This window comes from Colias eurytheme, chromosome 1 (genome assembly GCF_061535395.1).
Source record: "Colias eurytheme isolate Ceu_HAF_F1 chromosome 1, ilColEury1 Martin Lab GWU primary, whole genome shotgun sequence".
Taxonomy (NCBI): domain Eukaryota; kingdom Metazoa; phylum Arthropoda; class Insecta; order Lepidoptera; family Pieridae; genus Colias; species Colias eurytheme.
In genome coordinates this window covers 11,910,802-11,927,441 of record NC_142980.1, presented here as the reverse complement: position 1 = coordinate 11,927,441, position 16,640 = coordinate 11,910,802, and the positions used below count along the sequence as shown (strand labels likewise).

General features: G+C 33.7%; 2 protein-coding genes across 3 annotated transcripts; one reads left to right on the top strand and one right to left on the bottom strand.

The window, feature by feature from the left end:
* Window positions 1-632: 632 nt before the first annotated feature.
* LOC149911277 (palmitoyltransferase ZDHHC16B) lies at window positions 633-3,517 on the top strand. The gene is made up of 5 exons (XM_090104713.1): window positions 633-832; window positions 1,042-1,189; window positions 1,398-1,589; window positions 1,817-2,072; window positions 2,527-3,517. Exons 1-5 carry the CDS (start codon window positions 780-782, stop codon window positions 3,021-3,023), a joined length of 1,146 nt encoding a protein of 381 aa, XP_089960839.1. The 5' UTR covers window positions 633-779; the 3' UTR covers window positions 3,024-3,517.
* Window positions 3,518-5,245: 1,728 nt separating this feature from the next.
* On the bottom strand, window positions 5,246-10,816 carry Fer2 (basic helix-loop-helix domain-containing Fer2). Of its 2 annotated transcripts, none has more exons than XM_090114614.1 (6): window positions 10,728-10,816; window positions 10,477-10,652; window positions 8,823-8,943; window positions 6,140-6,260; window positions 5,669-5,759; window positions 5,246-5,549 (listed from the first exon to the last, which is right to left on the bottom strand). In XM_090114614.1, exons 1-6 carry the CDS (start codon window positions 10,778-10,780, stop codon window positions 5,431-5,433), a joined length of 681 nt encoding a protein of 226 aa, XP_089970740.1. In that variant the 5' UTR covers window positions 10,781-10,816; the 3' UTR covers window positions 5,246-5,430. The 2 variants fall into 2 exon arrangements, with proteins under 2 accessions (XP_089970740.1, XP_089970795.1); XM_090114669.1 differs by having other exon boundaries at window positions 8,838-8,943.
* Window positions 10,817-16,640: the final 5,824 nt, after the last annotated feature.

Sequence of the window (16,640 nt, the reverse complement as noted above, 5' to 3'; positions counted from 1 at the left end):
GCGCCCCTTAAAAATTCAAAACGTTTGAAAGTTGTGAAAGTATTTACAATGCACCACCAAGATTCACAACGCCGCGCATGTGTGCGTAATGAGACGGCCGTCAAACAAAAACAAATCCACGGATTTGTTGCTCAACTAGTCACGCTCTAATCGCTCATTATTATTAGTGATGGCGCTGCACTGACGTATTCTATGAAAACGACACGTGCGTTGTCTTGGGCGCTCGGCAACTTATGATTAGTTGACCAACAAATCTGGACGTAAAGTACTAAAGACGAATACGTACAACTACATACAAACTCCTTCGTAAGGATGTCACTACAAACATTGAAACAGTAATTTGGAGGGGCGCGCCATGTTATCGTAGTTTATCTCTACACGCATACGAAATATACACGGTACTTAAATTGCGGACTTTTCTGTAGACCATATTAACTTGCTACATTAGTTATTTTTAATGTAGCTACGTAATTTTATATACAAAACATATTTTAAACAGAAAACTATAATATAAAAAATAAATGTAATGAAAAATCATAAACAGATAATATCATAATAATTATCTGTGGTTAAAGTGAACGAGTGACGACAATTTACTAATCTGTGGATATTGACGTATGTTGACGTACAGCTTACAATTATTTTGCCAAATTTTGCTATGAAGCGCCGCAGATAAACAAATATGTGTAACCTAAAATTAGGACATAAAATCTAAATTATTAGGATATATTGAATGAAATTTAGCGTTTTAATAAAACGATCATAAAATTACATTCAAGATGGTTACCATACGTTGTCGTTTCAAATGGCGAGAGATATATCAGAGAGTCAGGTATAGTGTTTATAAATCAATAACAATAAAGATTTCTCTTTTACTTTTACTATTGCAGGCATTCAATTTCAAAGTTATCCAATACATTGGCTGTATATTAAAATGCTTTGATTATTTCAGCTCCTTAAAGCATAGGCAATTTATATCTTTTTTCTAAATCTTGCAATGTAATACATTAAATTCATTTACTATAATGGAATACATTTCAGAGATTATATCGTTTGGAAGTATCAACAGATTTTATTAACGTTTCATTCGCTCTCCTACAATGCACACATGAGCCGAAGTTATGCAGTAGATTGTCTGCTTGAACCTATATTTTGGTTTGTGGATAATTTTTCTGGAAGTTTGGGGAAGGTATTTATTTTTTATGGTAAACCTTGAATGCAATTATTATACTTAGTGCATATATTGAATAATTTAATTTAATTTAATTTTTATTTGTTCATTTATTTCAGACACATAGATACATAAACTATTATTTATGTTAGTGAAATGAATTAATTTAAAATTTATATTAGCCGACACATAAAAATTAAAATATGTTGTTACTAAATAATTTCAGGTTTTTGTATTCTGTGTGACAGTACTCACAAGTGGTGTAGTAGCAATTGCTTACTGGATTGGTTTACCTTACTGGTGGCATCGGAATCCCTACTTAACTGTGTTTCTTGTGATTTTCGGAAACTGGCTACTATTAAATATAGTCTTCCATTACTATATGGCTGTGACAACCCCACCTGGACAACCACCCCATGTACGTAGTTTTGTATATTATGTGTTTTGTTTAAGATCTTATTGTTAAATATGTTAAAAATCAATCAAGCAAAACTGCTAATGTATTGTTTATAAGAGGACAAGTTTCCCTTTACAGTATATCTCTTTCTATATGAGTAAATAAATTGACTGCATAAACCTATTTCAACATAATTTATGAAGCTAACAATAACTGTACACCAAAGTTGATCATTATGTTTATTTCAGGGTGCAATGTTAGTAGAAGCAGCTGGTATATGCAAGAAGTGTATATCCCCAAAGCCTCCACGGACACACCACTGCTCTGTCTGCGATAAGTGCATATTGGCTATGGACCATCACTGCCCGTGGTTGAACAATTGTGTAGGATACTTCAATGCTAGATACTTCTACCTGTACATGGCATATATGGTCGCTGGTGTGACATTTGTTATAGTCTTTGGGCTAGATATTGGATATGTGGTCATTTGGATCAATGATCCAGGTAAGTGTTTAGTAGTAAATATGTTACATAGGATGTGTATTTTTAAAGTGAAACTTTTATTACATTGTCTCAAACTTTTTGGTCTGTGTAGCGCATGTCGCGTGACGGTCGAACCGTACGATAATTATCGTACAAATACGATAATTTTGTGCCTAAGTTTCACTTTTACCATGGTTTCATAAAACCACACAACATTTTTTTTAAATATGATTTAAGCATTGAACTTCACAATGTAGCACGTAGTTTAAAATTAACTCTGGTTTTCCAGTTTGTTATGGTTCTCCAGTTTCTCCAGTTGTCTTTTCAGATATTTCAGGAGGATGTACATTGTTTAATTATTTTCTTATCATGCCTCACATTTCTCAAAGCATTAATTAGTGTGGACTTTGTTGATGTATTGAATGTGGAGTAGCCATTCTCTACTACTCCTATTAACATTTTTATTCTTTTATAGATGTAGTGACATTAAAAGACGAGCCAGAACTAATAGGCCACCCGCTACGGCTGAACCAAAGCGGGGTTCTCGTCCCCGTAAAGGATATCCTTGAATACGACTCTGAAAACTCCCCACGAGAACACATCCTACCAACGCCACTCATTACAGAAGCTCAACTCATATCAGCTAACCCGTGGAAACGAAAAGCCGTAATTTTCGTGGCTGTGGCTTGTATCGCAGTATTCATAGCTCTGGGAGCACTTGTCGTAATGCACACAAAGAATATAGGCAAAGGGGAAACCAGTATCGAGGCGCACATCAACGCCTCCATGCGAAAACAAAATCCAAACTTCAGAAACCCATACAATATGGGCAAGAAAAAGAATTGGAGGATATTCCTGGGCTTGACTCAAGGTAGGACTTTTATAAGGCACGTCTTGTTCCCGTCGAGGCACACTCCAGTTGGCTCAGGCTTGACGTGGCACGCTAAACACGATTTAGAAGACTGGCCGTAAATTATTGTTATACTATTTACTTTTTGTGTACTTGTATTATATTGTCTCTTATGTAATGTACAGTTTTTACACGTGTTTATCTCAGTCATAGTTGTATTTAGGTATAAGACTAACAATGTATATTATTATTTATTATATTTAGGTGTAAGCCTTGTTAAAGCAACATGGAAGTTAATTTGAAGAGTATGTAAACCAGGAGAGTCTATTCTTCAAATAATTACTTTTTAGCTTTCAATAATTTTTCCAAAATAATTGCCTCATAATGTCATTTAATATACAATTGATGTAAATTATGGATAGGTACTGGTATTTTTACTGATAGTATAGACTAGGTCATCTATTATAATTATTTTATTATTATGTAATATTGTACATAGAAAACGACAACATAGACATGAAATAAGCAATACATATAACATAGAGAATTGTAAAAATCTTCCGAGTCTGTTGATCTCTTCCTTATATATATAAGCGAAATAAAACAATAGACGATTTTTAAGGTATTTTATTTATAACAAAAAATCACAAGTCACAATTCAGAGGAGCTAAAAATTAAACTTATCTAATTATACATGGAAGTTATAAATACTTATACTTAAAGTAGATTATTGCACCATGTTGACTAGATAGACTTAAATTATTCAAGTTCTAGATATTATTTGGCAATATAAGATTATACAAGGTTACATATAAATATAAAATCAAAAGATTTTGATTGACAGGTATCCGTTTAAAGACAGATATACACATACATATAAGGTATTACATGCATGAAAAATTAAGTGTAACTACCAACTATGTACGTAAACTAACATAATATTACGATATTTAATACATCGTAAAGGATTTATTAAAACTTATTAATACCATTTAATACTGAGTACCTACTACCTACTTACAAATGATAACTTTGACTCATATCGTCCAGTATATGAGAAAATACTTTATTAAACAGGAATTAAAAACGTCACTAAATACATACTAACATGCAGAGAATCTATACAACTACTAGATGGCAGTAAAAGGGCTACTTTGTAGACTTGTGAAATCCCAGAATTATTATCTTATTTTTATTATATTTAGGCACACTAATCTTAACAAGTCGTGAGTATCCAATGTTCTATGAACACCATAATATTATGAGTAAAGTAAGAAAAAGAATGTTCGACATTACTGGTTCTAAATTGAGACTGAGGTAGAATTGAAACGGTTGATCACTTCTATCATTAGTCACTACCAGTGAGCCTACCAATATACCAGCTATGCAGTAAAAAATATTAAGGTATTTTGTACTGTGCACATTATACAACTAAATGGCAACTGTATAGAATATTCGAGTTCATACCCCCTTGTACCTATAGTACCTTCATAGTATTTTTTACGGAGACGACAGTAAATGCTAAAGCTACAATGAATTTATGCCATAAAAGATATCGAAAATGCTAATAATAAATAGTAGAATTTCTAATGTACCTAAATAAAAAAGGTAAGTAGTGAGCAACATCAGTGAAATCATCGCGGTATGAATTTATATTCCTTAGTTCTTTTACTTTCGGCTAATTGCACTTAAGATGAAGTCTGAGGTAACTGGGAAGCCCTATCAGTTTTAGTAAAACCACAGGTAAAACGTAAATTAATAAAAAAGTAAATTATTCGGATCTATTAGGATAAATGATTAGTTTTTATGTGGATTAGTTTTAATTATTGGCTCCATGTGATTAATTATTTATTATATTATTTAAAAAGTTCCATTATTTAAATTATTTTTTCTAATAATTAATTGGTGTTGTTGTATCTGCCTGTATAGTGGGAATATATTTTAAATTTAACAAGGTCTATTGCACTTATAAATGCATACAACCTAATTGCAGCCACTATAAAAATACTATCAATTAACCCTGCTACTATGCTTAGTCTAATAATTATAATTGATTATTTTATGTATATTATTATGACACATATATACATTTATATGGATTTCGATAATATAGATTGTAGAAGATAGCTAGAAGGTGCGTGAATTAAAAGACATGACGTGCATTGTGCATTCCATAATAAATAAGAAAAAAGCCGATTACAGTATATGTATAAGAAAGACTGGATGCCGTATAATTCATAAAAGTATTGGAAGACAATATAGATTAAAATTTCGAGTCCTAAATACACGGCTACCAAAATGTGCCTCAAGGAAATTTCGTAATTTGTACGTTGTACCGATATATTATATAGGTACTAATGCACCCGTCCCAACTGAGACTTTGACCATTTGGAAATCACAATCATCCTCATTTGGCTTTCAAAGAAATGTCATCCTAGTTCCTATACTTAGCTAGTGAAGAAATTTTTGAAATTTTAGTCCTATAATATGTTATCCGAGGCGAAAGGAAAAGCGGTCAACTAATGCTGATCAATTATGGGGATATTGTAGGTTTTCTGAGCTCAGTGCTAAAGAAGTCAGGACACTCCGGCGTTGCGGGTTTACTCCGAGGTTCTCCCAATTGATCCATGACAATCTAGCAGTTAAATCTGAAAAAAATTATCATACTGTATTAGGAAATTAAGACATTCGATCGAAATATTTGTCAGAAATACAAGAAGAGCTTAAAACTTCAGGTGTGATTTTCTTGAACAAATAATTTACTTACCGCTCGTATTCCAATGAGCTCGATCTGCTTTGATCTCGCCTCGAAGACATTTCTCTACGTAAGTCAACGGGTCGTAGTCTGCATCTAAAACCTGTAAAAAAGAGATTCTTAAACTATCTATGTCTTCCCTTCTATGCCTTTAATAATAATTAATGGATATTTTTTTTGTTTTATTTAGGAAAATGTATGGGCGAAAGAAAATAAAAGCACAGGTCAGATAGATTTCCTATCAGTTTTTAATACGTAGGTAATTTATTTTGCATAACCAATGATTGGATCGTATTCTAAAAACACTTCATTAATTTCGCCATGTTTCAACCCTACATTAGTCCAACTTATAAATCCACCTATTAGGTATATCAGTGTTTATCCATTTATTTAACACAAAACTTCGAGACCATCATTGAGCTTACAAAAGCAAGCCAATTAACCGATCTATTATGCGAATCCAATAAAACAAAGCAAACCTACCTCTCGCAACAAAGCGATGTAAGCGATAGCGAGGCGAAGCGTGTCGATCTTGCTGAGCCGCTTCTCATAGGGGAAGGTAGGCACGTGCACCCGCAGTTCGTCGAACGCCGAGTTTATACTGCTAAAGACACAACGCCACAAATACGTTTTAGTAGTTCCTCAGTTTGGGATTTTTAATTTATCTCATAATAGAAATATTGACCTTAATAGTTATCTAATATAGTACCTAAATACTAGATTGTTAGAAAGAAAGAAAATTTATTAAGCACCACAATTCAGTTAAATCAAAACAAAATATGAATACTAAAAAAGAGCGTGTGCACACGTATCCGAAGTGAAACTTTGTCAAGATTAAATGTCGCCTTACTCCATGACGTGACGGTATTGCCTTGACGCGACCTTGAAATTTACTTTCAACACGCAAAAAAATTTTTCACTTCAATTAGAAATACAAAAAGATACAGTAAAAACGAAACTTATGCCTGACCAGTGTGGTACTAAAAAAGCTGTTACCTACTATTACTGTAGTCCATCGATAAGTAGGTACAATCTAGACCAAAATAGGTTTATTGACTAGTCACTAGACTAACAAAATAGTCTATAGAAACAATGAAAGGATAGTATTAGGACTAGTAAAACAATTTCAACAATACTAAACAATTTTTCACTTTTCAGTCCGTCGAGTTTACGAAATACAGTTACAGAAACAATTAATCAATGAAAATACGTTCTATTCGTAATACAATTCGGAATAGTACGTATTTTCATTGTATATTGAACAGTTAAGGCCCTTCGCTCATGGAGCTACTCAAAAAGAACTAGTCACAAACTCAAATTACTAACGAGTTGCCTGAGCGTCACAGCCCATACATGTTCTATGGAGATTCGCACACGACGCGACTAGTTACTAACTAGTGAGTAACGCGTTAGCAACCAATCACGCGCGACGCGTCGTGTCGGTCTCCACGCTACTGGTTTCCCGAGTTTCTTTGTTTTTTATGATAAAAATGAACGAGCAAACATTGACAAGTGACTGAAACCTTATAACTTGAGTAGCGTTGTATGCGAGATACAATTTGTAACTGGTTTGTAATCGTAATTACTGATTAGTTCAGTCATTTTTGAGTAGCTCCATGAGCGAAGGGCCTAATAGAGACACAATTGAAACTCGATTTACACATTTTATCGTAAACACAATTCGGAAAAGCTCTAATTTTCAGTCCGTCGGTTAACGAAATTTATTGCAGGTAGAATGTAAGGATGGAAATGCAATGTATCGTCGAACATGATAGTTTTCGTTTAGGTAGGTAATTGTACGAATAACAGTTATTCTAGGCCAATTCTAGGCTAATATAGACTAGTGACTAGATAAATTAAAATAATGTTCTTAAAAGTAAATAAGCGTAATTTTAAGTGCTTTTCCCCCTCAAATATTTATGTGTAGGTATAGTTCATCAAAGAAGGTATTAGAAATAGAGATGATTTAAAGATGGAAAATCTTCAAAATCATCGCTATTCCTAATTAGAAGGTAATTAGTATCTAAATACATACTAATTACTTATTCTTATAACTATATTATTCTCTATGAGACTTACCAACATTCCAATGATGCAAACTATAAAAACCTACTATCTATAAACAAAAGCATTTTTTTAGAAGTACCTAACTATAAAAGAAGAATGTAAGAAAGAATTAAAACCATGCATAATATCACCTGATAGCCATCTTATCTACCACATAAATTCCTTTAAACTGGTTTTATTATTATTATACCATAATCAACACCCAAGTCCCCCTTTAAAAAAGTATAAATTCTGAAATTACTTACCTCAATTAGGTACTATCAATGTCCCCAATATTTGCTATTATCATACCTATAGACTGAACCCATATTTCGATCAGAGTTAATGAAATTCCGTTAATAGTTAATATCTCGACGACATGTCGACGACAATGAGGTTTCATCAACGTTCAAAGGGGATCATCCCTAGATACCGAAACCAGCTTGGTGGAGACAATAGATCAGCCAGACAAGACTAATTTGTTATGGCTTTGGCTAATATTTTGTCAACTTAAGCTTACCTATAGGAACTATGATACAATTTAAATGCTTCTACTGAGATTTGAGAATAATAAGGTGTACCTACTTATTTCGTAAGTAGGTATTTATTTCTGAATGCTTGTATTACTTTTACGGCAAATCTGATTTATTGGATACCTTCTCAGCCAAATAACTGATGGTTGTATGGCAGTTAAAATAAGTAGCTATAGCAATTAGTAAAAATAATACTATCTATTATTTTGGAAAAATAATTAATTTAAGCGGAATGTCAAACTTTATAATGTTTATTTGGTAGAACTGGATATTCCGAAAATTTCATACCAAAATATTATGTTTTAAGTTGTCTGTTCTCCATATTATGATTTGTGTTCTCGAAAAAAAAAGTAATTTCTATAACTCTTTAAACGACTCATAAAGTTCCTCATCCATTGAACCAAACTTCTCCACCGTTTAAAACCATGTTCAAATATTGTTTTATCTCTTTCCATGCAAACCATAATAAGCCAGAAGAAAGCATTGGTCACCACCATGTACCACTATTTTGTATCAGAATGAAAGCAGTCCACTTCAATAGCTAGCTACAACAAACGACTATAATAATTAATCAAGCTAAAAGATACCCATTGGGTCCGGACCTCAGCATTCTCCGTCGTTCCCTCACATTGGCTGCGGCCCTCTGCACGCGGTATGGAGATCCACCGCACTGGTATTCTGAGTCCATTGATGTGTCCAAGAGCCCATCTATATGGAAAAACATACTTTAAAGTTGTACTTAAAACCAGCGCTATATGGAAAGGAACTAGGTGGTGCTGGTGCATATGTGGTTATGGGATATCCCATAACCCATTAGGTAGCATTTATTCATTTACTTAACATAATACATGAAATAGACATGTATGAAATAGATTTTATCCTTTTCTACCGATTACACAATAAAACTAATTAAACAAAAAAATTACACAATTAAACTTAAAGGAGTTAAGACAAATTTGCAAACGCACTGCATCTAAATTGATGGCAAAATTTTGTAATACGGAGGAGTGTAGGTATATATACCATTTCTAAAAAAGTATTCATCAAAAACAGGTAGGTACATGTAGATAGATATGACTCTATGAATAGATCCTTCATTCATCGTACACAACGAAACAATGTTATTTCCTATTATGAAATTTATTTACAAACTTAACCACGCACTGAAATGTTTATTTATAATTGGGAGCTTATTGATAAAGCTCTGATTTACAACTGAGGATTACTCTCATTGGATCTGCTATCAACAAACATTGGAATTTACAAAGACTAATTGCACAAAAAATATATATTTTGATGAAAACTGTAAATAGAAAGATCAGAAGACAATGTTTAATTATAAAATATTCTTATTATTTGTTTATTATAACAATAGCGTACCAACTGAAGATCTAATCTTCAGTTGGTACGCTATTGTTTTTCTTAGTGTAAGATTAAGTATATTTTTTATTATTAGATATACTTACCTATTACCTAATTTAGGTAGGTACGTTTAGAAAACAGAGCTAAGTACATTTTATTGCTTATATATGGAATGAATGTGTAGTGAAAAGTTTTGAAAGTTATGAAACAAATAAAGGCTGCAGACTTGCACAGCTTTGGTCATTGGTGATCTTTTAAAACTCGTAACAAAGCTCAGTACATAATTGTATAATAGTTAGGTAGTTATTCAGCTATAATTTAAAAAAAAAAACTATCGCATATATCTAAGTTAATTTTTTATTGGGTATACCTATAACCATTTCTGATTAGTTTATTGTAAAAGTCAAACTATTCAAATACGAAACAATAACGCTGACTGTACATAACAACATTATTTCGATTGGGTAAGAATTAATTATTATTCCATCTTAAAGAAATATTACAGTACATAGTATAGTATAGTACATACAATATTATTGCATACGTGGCACTTTGCTGTTGCTATCATAATATTTTAGCATCCTCATTAGTTAATATTTTAAATGAGATAACTACACTGTGCTGTTTAATATTCCTAAATAGGAAACTAACATTCGCACACTACTTAAAATTATAATTAAAAACTTATCATTACATAGGTATTGGAAGAAAATAATAAATGATTTTAATATTTATTAACAAGAAATTTGATTGTATTTTCTTAGGTTTGCATATTTTTCTCATGACATTGTTTGCACTGAAATATAGACATTTTCGCGATGAGATAGAAATAAATAAAATAATTCTATGACTTTGCATAGCTAAGAAAATAATATGTACCTGTATGTAACTGTCTGGTGTGCTGATGGACGTAGGCCGCTAGCGGCAACTGCAGGCGGCTCCGAGCGGCAGCATACACACACGACGGTAGCTCCGAGGTGATGGACGGCCCCTCGTCATCTGAACCATCCACGTACGTAAACTTCAGCCCCGAATAGTCCAAGCGACGATTCTCACTACAACACGATTGCATACTTTACATATAAAATCAGTGGAAATTCAATACAATACATAAACCCTCGAACACCCACTTCAGCGGCGGCGACGTCGACGAGTCTGCAACTTGCGTTCGAGTTCCCGACATTTCTATGCACGAGCCGACACTCGTCACTTTCGATGCGAAAAGAGACTGACACGGAACAAAGTTTGAAAATTAATTTTATACCGCAGAGGGTGGCCATTTTGCGTGAATTGCGTCCCCAATGTGTGGGGCGACACGGCCACCCTGCGGACGGAGCCTGTGTCTTACCGGCTTGGTATAAAGTTTAATTTGAGATGTAAATGCGTTTGTGTGTGTGCTGTGTGGATATCAACCCAGAGCGGAGGCGGGGCTTCTGACAATAGGGGTGGTTAGGGGGATGGGCCTAATCGATTTTCTCGACAAATTGGATAAGTATTTCGCTTTTCTTTTCCCGGTAAGTACTGGATTTTCTTTTATATTTTTCTACGACTATCAGCTGTATTTTTATGGAGTCGCATCGAAAGGTTTTACTTTTTGCATTTAGACATTTGATTTTATTATATTATTAGTACCTAATTACTAATTAGTAATCATAAATTATACATTAATACCTAATTATTAAAAAGGGTCAACTCTACACCATATATTACCTACCTAAGTCAAGAATAGTCGCATTTATAGTCAAGTTCGATTGTACAAATAACAAAATATAAATAAATTAGCATCTCTATTGCTTAAATATTTTAAAAGGAAACAAAAAAGATCACTTAATTAAGTTGACGTTATAAGTTAAAATAAAACAGTTACTTAGATGAGTAGTAAAAAAAGAGAACAAATCCTATTTTTTTTATTTCCAATCCAATAAATCAAGTAAAACTTGAATGGAAATAATAATCGCGTCTAAACAGAGTATTTTAATACAGGGTGTCCCACTATTGGTATGTACTTATACTAAGCGCGAAGGGGGTTGTAATTTTGCATGTAACACTGATCATGTAAAAAATACTTTAACAACAAAATTTAGTAAAAAAAAATTCTATTTTTTCTCAAAATCCATGTTTTCTTCTTAATATATACGGCTTCGCTAATGTGAACATTCTGTCTATGAAAACATTATCTTAAACGATAGTTCATGAGCGGGTGGAAAAATAGGGCGGGTTGCTTGTTACCCCTAACACACATATATATACACATATGTACACATAGTTTTTTAGAATTCATCTATTTGAAAAAAAAAAATGCGTCTGGAATGTTATAAGTATTTTTTATGTACTCATCATATGCAAAACTATACTCTTTTGAGCTTAGTATACCGACGGTGGGACACCCTGTAAAAGCTTTGCCTCCAGTTTACGCACCACTTGACGCGAGAGGAGGCTATGCGGATCGATGTGCCGAGTCCCGCCTATAGCTGCGGCTGACAGCCATAAAACGCAGGCCTCGCTTTCAAGGGCCCGTGCAAAATTTTCGGGAATTGTAGAACAAATATTGTGCGAGCTTTTGGCAAGCTAAATAAAGCTACGAGTGTGTTGATATAATTATTACTTACGTAAACATTACTATTATTGTTGTGCATCGATGTATATTGTATATGTGAGTATCTAATGTTCTCATTAATAAATTTTATTTATTATATCTTTTCCGCTGTAATATATTTCGATTATAATGTTTGAATGTTTCTGTCATAATAGAACTTTGTAGAAGCTTAGACTTAAGATTATCTAAGACTAGCTGCTCCCCGCGGTTTCACTCCCGTGGCTCCACTCCCCTTGGTCTTAGCGTGATGATATAGCCTATAGCCTTCCTCGATAAATGGGCTATCTAACACCGAAAGAATTTTTCAAATCGGACCAGTCACCAGTAGTTCCTGAGAACCAAACAAGCAAACAAACTTCAGCTTTATATTAGTATAGATTAGGCAAACTATTTTTTTAAAGTTCTGTATTGATTTGATTCGAGTGAGTTTCATCAAATAAAAAAACTACAGAGTTACGTAGACTATTATATTATATTCTGTGTTAATAGTCATATAAGAATCTTATAGATATACAAAAAAATATTGTTTTAGATATTAGATTGTTGTTGTTTAAATTGTTGATAATTATAACTAGAGTTGCTCTGATTTATGGATAGGTGCTGACTTTTGTTTTGTCCACAGTTTTCTCTGGTTAGGTAAAATCATTTAAAATGTTTAAAACTAAAGTAAAAAAATGTCTCCGCTTGTACCATAAATAGAAAATATGAAGGTAATAGACATAAAGTAAGGAATCATAAGAACTGTTTCAAGTGAAACTTAAATCTTTTGTCGGTGGCTCGAACCCATTAAATTTTCCCCTACCAAAAAAGTGCTCAAGGCGTCTAAAGAAGTATACAATCCCAAAAAGCAAATCGGTTTTAGGTTACCTACACTAACATAAAACATTTTCCCAAAAAAAGAATCGACAGGTGGCTACCGAAGCGCCGCTAATTGCAATACGTATGATGTTCCGTTTTCTATTTTGTTCTCGTTAACTATTTTTTGCATGATCTGTCAATTCTCATTAAGCAGAAAAACGTGCTGATATTCATTTTTTGCAATCTTTCTATCGAAACGAATATTGTAGAGACTGTTTCATGATTTTCTATTCTGTAAATAATATAAAAATATATAATAGGAACCTACTACACTCTATAACAAACTCTCGACTACAACACACCCCCAAAATACAAACCAGCCAATTTTTTCTCCATAATCGTGTGAACTCTTCTTGCACCCATTACTCTAACCAACCGTGCAGTGCCTATAAATTAACGCGTCCCGAACTGCAAACAAGTAATTTCGTCGAGTATAATTTGGTGCTAATTCCCATTCGGAAGTCCGTCCCCATTCGACCCTGTAATTGATTTGTCGCGGCGAGGGCTGATGTGACCTGCCAGCGCCACGCGGGCTCCACGTGACCTGCCCCGCCCCCTGGACTTAATAGTTCTGCTACCCTCGCTGATTCTGTTATGATTACATGCTGAAGTGGAACGGTGATGATGCTTTCAGGATAGTTAGAAGAGATGTGGACAGATATTGATGCATCTTTGGCGATACAATTGAATGTAATAGGGTTTTTTAAACAATGTGTTGTTATGGGGACAATGTGTAGGTAATATCAAAACTAGATTTTTCATCCGATATTTGCCATTTCAATACTTAAAAGTGGTGATAGTTCCCATTGCCCACGTAATTCTGTGTTACTATTACCTAAATATTCTGTTCTAGAAGTTGAAACACTACCTTTTATTAAAAAAGAACTACCTAGTTTGAATCATGAACAATCTAAAAGTAAACAATTATCCAATATTCGCTGCAAAATTTAAATATCAATCAGACCAAACACTTCGCAAAGCAATCATTAATTCCATGCCAAACAATCCAATAGAAGCGCGGATTTTAATCACACCGCAATGCATTTTAATTTTCTCATGAGATTAACCGCGAGACATTCAGCGAACCGCTGCATCGGCTCCAGTTAATTTATTTATTTGGCTGCATATGCTCGCTCGAGATTATCCAGATGCACGTGGTTGCTACGCTTTGTACGAGATTCGGGAGCCACGCGCTCGGCACGCGGCCGCCGCGCGCCGGCCCAAGTGCCCGGAACATGTACCAACGCCTTCGTCAAAACTGTTTTTACGACTCACAACTGCAGTGTTACTCTACACAATTAATTCGCGGTACATATACTTGAATTGTTGGTGTTGGTTGTATTGATCGAGCTGAGAATTTCAGTTTTTGAAGCGGGGATTTGTTTGCTTAGATTTTTTTTATACGGTCTACCTACTAAGGTTTTATTTTAATTCGTGACAGCGATATCGAAACTATACAAAATAGTACCTAAAGGCTAAATAGTATTTCACAGGGAACAAATTATAGTGCAGAAAAAAAAGGGGATTATATTGCAGAAAAAAATTGAGGGGATTGCCAAGATTATCTTATTTTAAAAAAAGATGCAGCCAATTTTGTTTGAGAAAAATAATCTTGATTGTTTACACGTGATATAAGAAAATGAAAAATTTATCTAGTAAAAAATAAAAGACGAGTTTCATGATAACTTTAACAAATAAGAATCTTGTCAGCGCTTCAAAACAGCATTGTCAATGGTAGGACACTGAATAGGACTTTTTGTGTACACCCCTGCCCGTATTTGTCTGTCTGTTTGTTGTATTTAAGCATTTATTATACGCAATTATTAACAAGTCGCTCACAGACTCGTGCGATTCATTGTTGCATGCGGTTCTCAAAGTTTACTTTTCAATTTGTGTAAATAATAATTATTTTTAATATATCCAGTTATTTATCTATAGGCAATCTATGTTTATTTTTATTTAACTGGCTAAATGTTTTGATCAACAAATTAACAAAATAAAATACTTAATATAATTAATTAATTGCTCACTAAGTTGGTAAAAATTACTGAGGCATTAAGGTATTTTTAGGTACTACATATTTTGGCACGACATACAAATCGAGTCAATATGAATTAAGTTACCTACTGATATCTCTACTCTCTATAATATTTATATTAGCAATTCCAAAAAAGGCAATAGTAAAATATCTGTCAACAGTTTGGGAACCTACCGGCTCCCCTTCACACGCCGGGCCAGGGGTTAACCGACGTCACACGAGACGAGTGTACACTGTATGGGAACAACACACAAATTATCCAAAACCAATTGTCTAATGTGTTCACGCCATTTAACTAAACAGATTGTACATCTCGACTGTTTGTTATCCGGTCATTTTGCGTGTAATTTTTTGGTTTTTATTGCCGTAGGTTGCTCTCGATTTTTTTGTGTTATTTAAAATACAAAATTTATAATTTTAATGCAAATTTAGAATATTTTTTATGGTTAATAGGTGTAGGCTACTGTATTAATTTGATTGATTCGAGGATTTAGTATTAAAAACTAGTAGGTAGGTTTCTTTCAGATAAACGGTATTACCGTTATTACGACCGAAGCATATGTGTGCCCTAAATTGTAAAAAAATTTGTTTTAATACGAAAATATCAATACAGAGTCCGTAAATTTGAATGGGTTTTCATTATACATAATTGCATTGTTTAAAGCTTTTGAGTTGAGTTCTGACACGATTACCATTGCTGGTGTCTGCCTGAAACCATTTTTGATTAAAATTTAATTGCATATTATGAACTTATATTTCAGCAAATAAAAATACTGAATGATAAATATTTAATTTCAGTTAGGTAGATGAAGTTATGTACAATAGGTATACAATACAAGTACTTGAACTGATAATTTCCTTATCTATGTTTCTATAAAGGTAGGACAATTATTATTGTTATGTAAGAGCGTAAAGTGTCCATTGATAACTATGAATTCTAAAAACAAATACAAATGGACTGCAAATTAAGCTTTACAAAATTGACGAAGCAATTTATTACATACATATTTGCAGCCAACAACGTGACGGTGAGGTTCATCGCTCCAGCTATTATGCCTTAAACAAAAGCTGTTAAACGCAAGTTCATATGGCCCCCGGCTGCGTATTTTACTGAATGCACTGAGCATATTCAGTTTCACTATTTATGTCATACGAGTGTACCGCATGAATGGGTCTGCCGTCTGCAATATCTCATTGAGTAGCCTGTGGATGACATCAATGAGCCAATCTATCTAGGCACTCATCACGCTCGAACTGTTGCCATTCTACGAAATTGGTTCGGCAATTAAGCGAACGTTTACGTAAATTTTGGAATCTCTATCAAAGCGGAACGAGATTGAATACGGAATTTGTGGTCACGTTGTTGCCAATACCGAATACATGCTCCTGTCAAACGTTTGAAGTTGTAAAGGATGGATGCAACGTGGTATTGATAGTCTTGTGGTGGGTGGGAGATGCAAACGTGATTGCGTTTGCACATGGACAGTCTAATAAAACAATATGTTTTTGATGACAAACCAATTCTCTGCTTTTAGTTTCCGATTTGAATGA

Excerpts from the sequence above, each read along its gene's own strand:
- LOC149911277 (XM_090104713.1), top strand. The coding sequence starts at position 780 with ATGGTTACCATACGTTGTCGTTTCAAATGGCGAGAGATATATCAGAGA. Across the intron at positions 1,190-1,397 it reads TTTCTGGAAGTTTGGGGAAG|GTTTTTGTATTCTGTGTGAC; the intron begins GTATTTATTTTT and ends AAATAATTTCAG. Across the intron at positions 2,073-2,526 it reads CATTTGGATCAATGATCCAG|ATGTAGTGACATTAAAAGAC; the intron begins GTAAGTGTTTAG and ends ATTCTTTTATAG.
- Fer2 (XM_090114614.1), bottom strand. The coding sequence starts at position 10,780 with ATGTCGGGAACTCGAACGCAAGTTGCAGACTCGTCGACGTCGCCGCCG. Across the intron at positions 5,760-6,139 it reads ACATCGCTTTGTTGCGAGAG|GTTTTAGATGCAGACTACGA; the intron begins GTAGGTTTGCTT and ends TCTTTTTTACAG. Across the intron at positions 5,550-5,668 it reads AGCTCATTGGAATACGAGCG|ATTTAACTGCTAGATTGTCA; the intron begins GTAAGTAAATTA and ends AATTTTTTTCAG.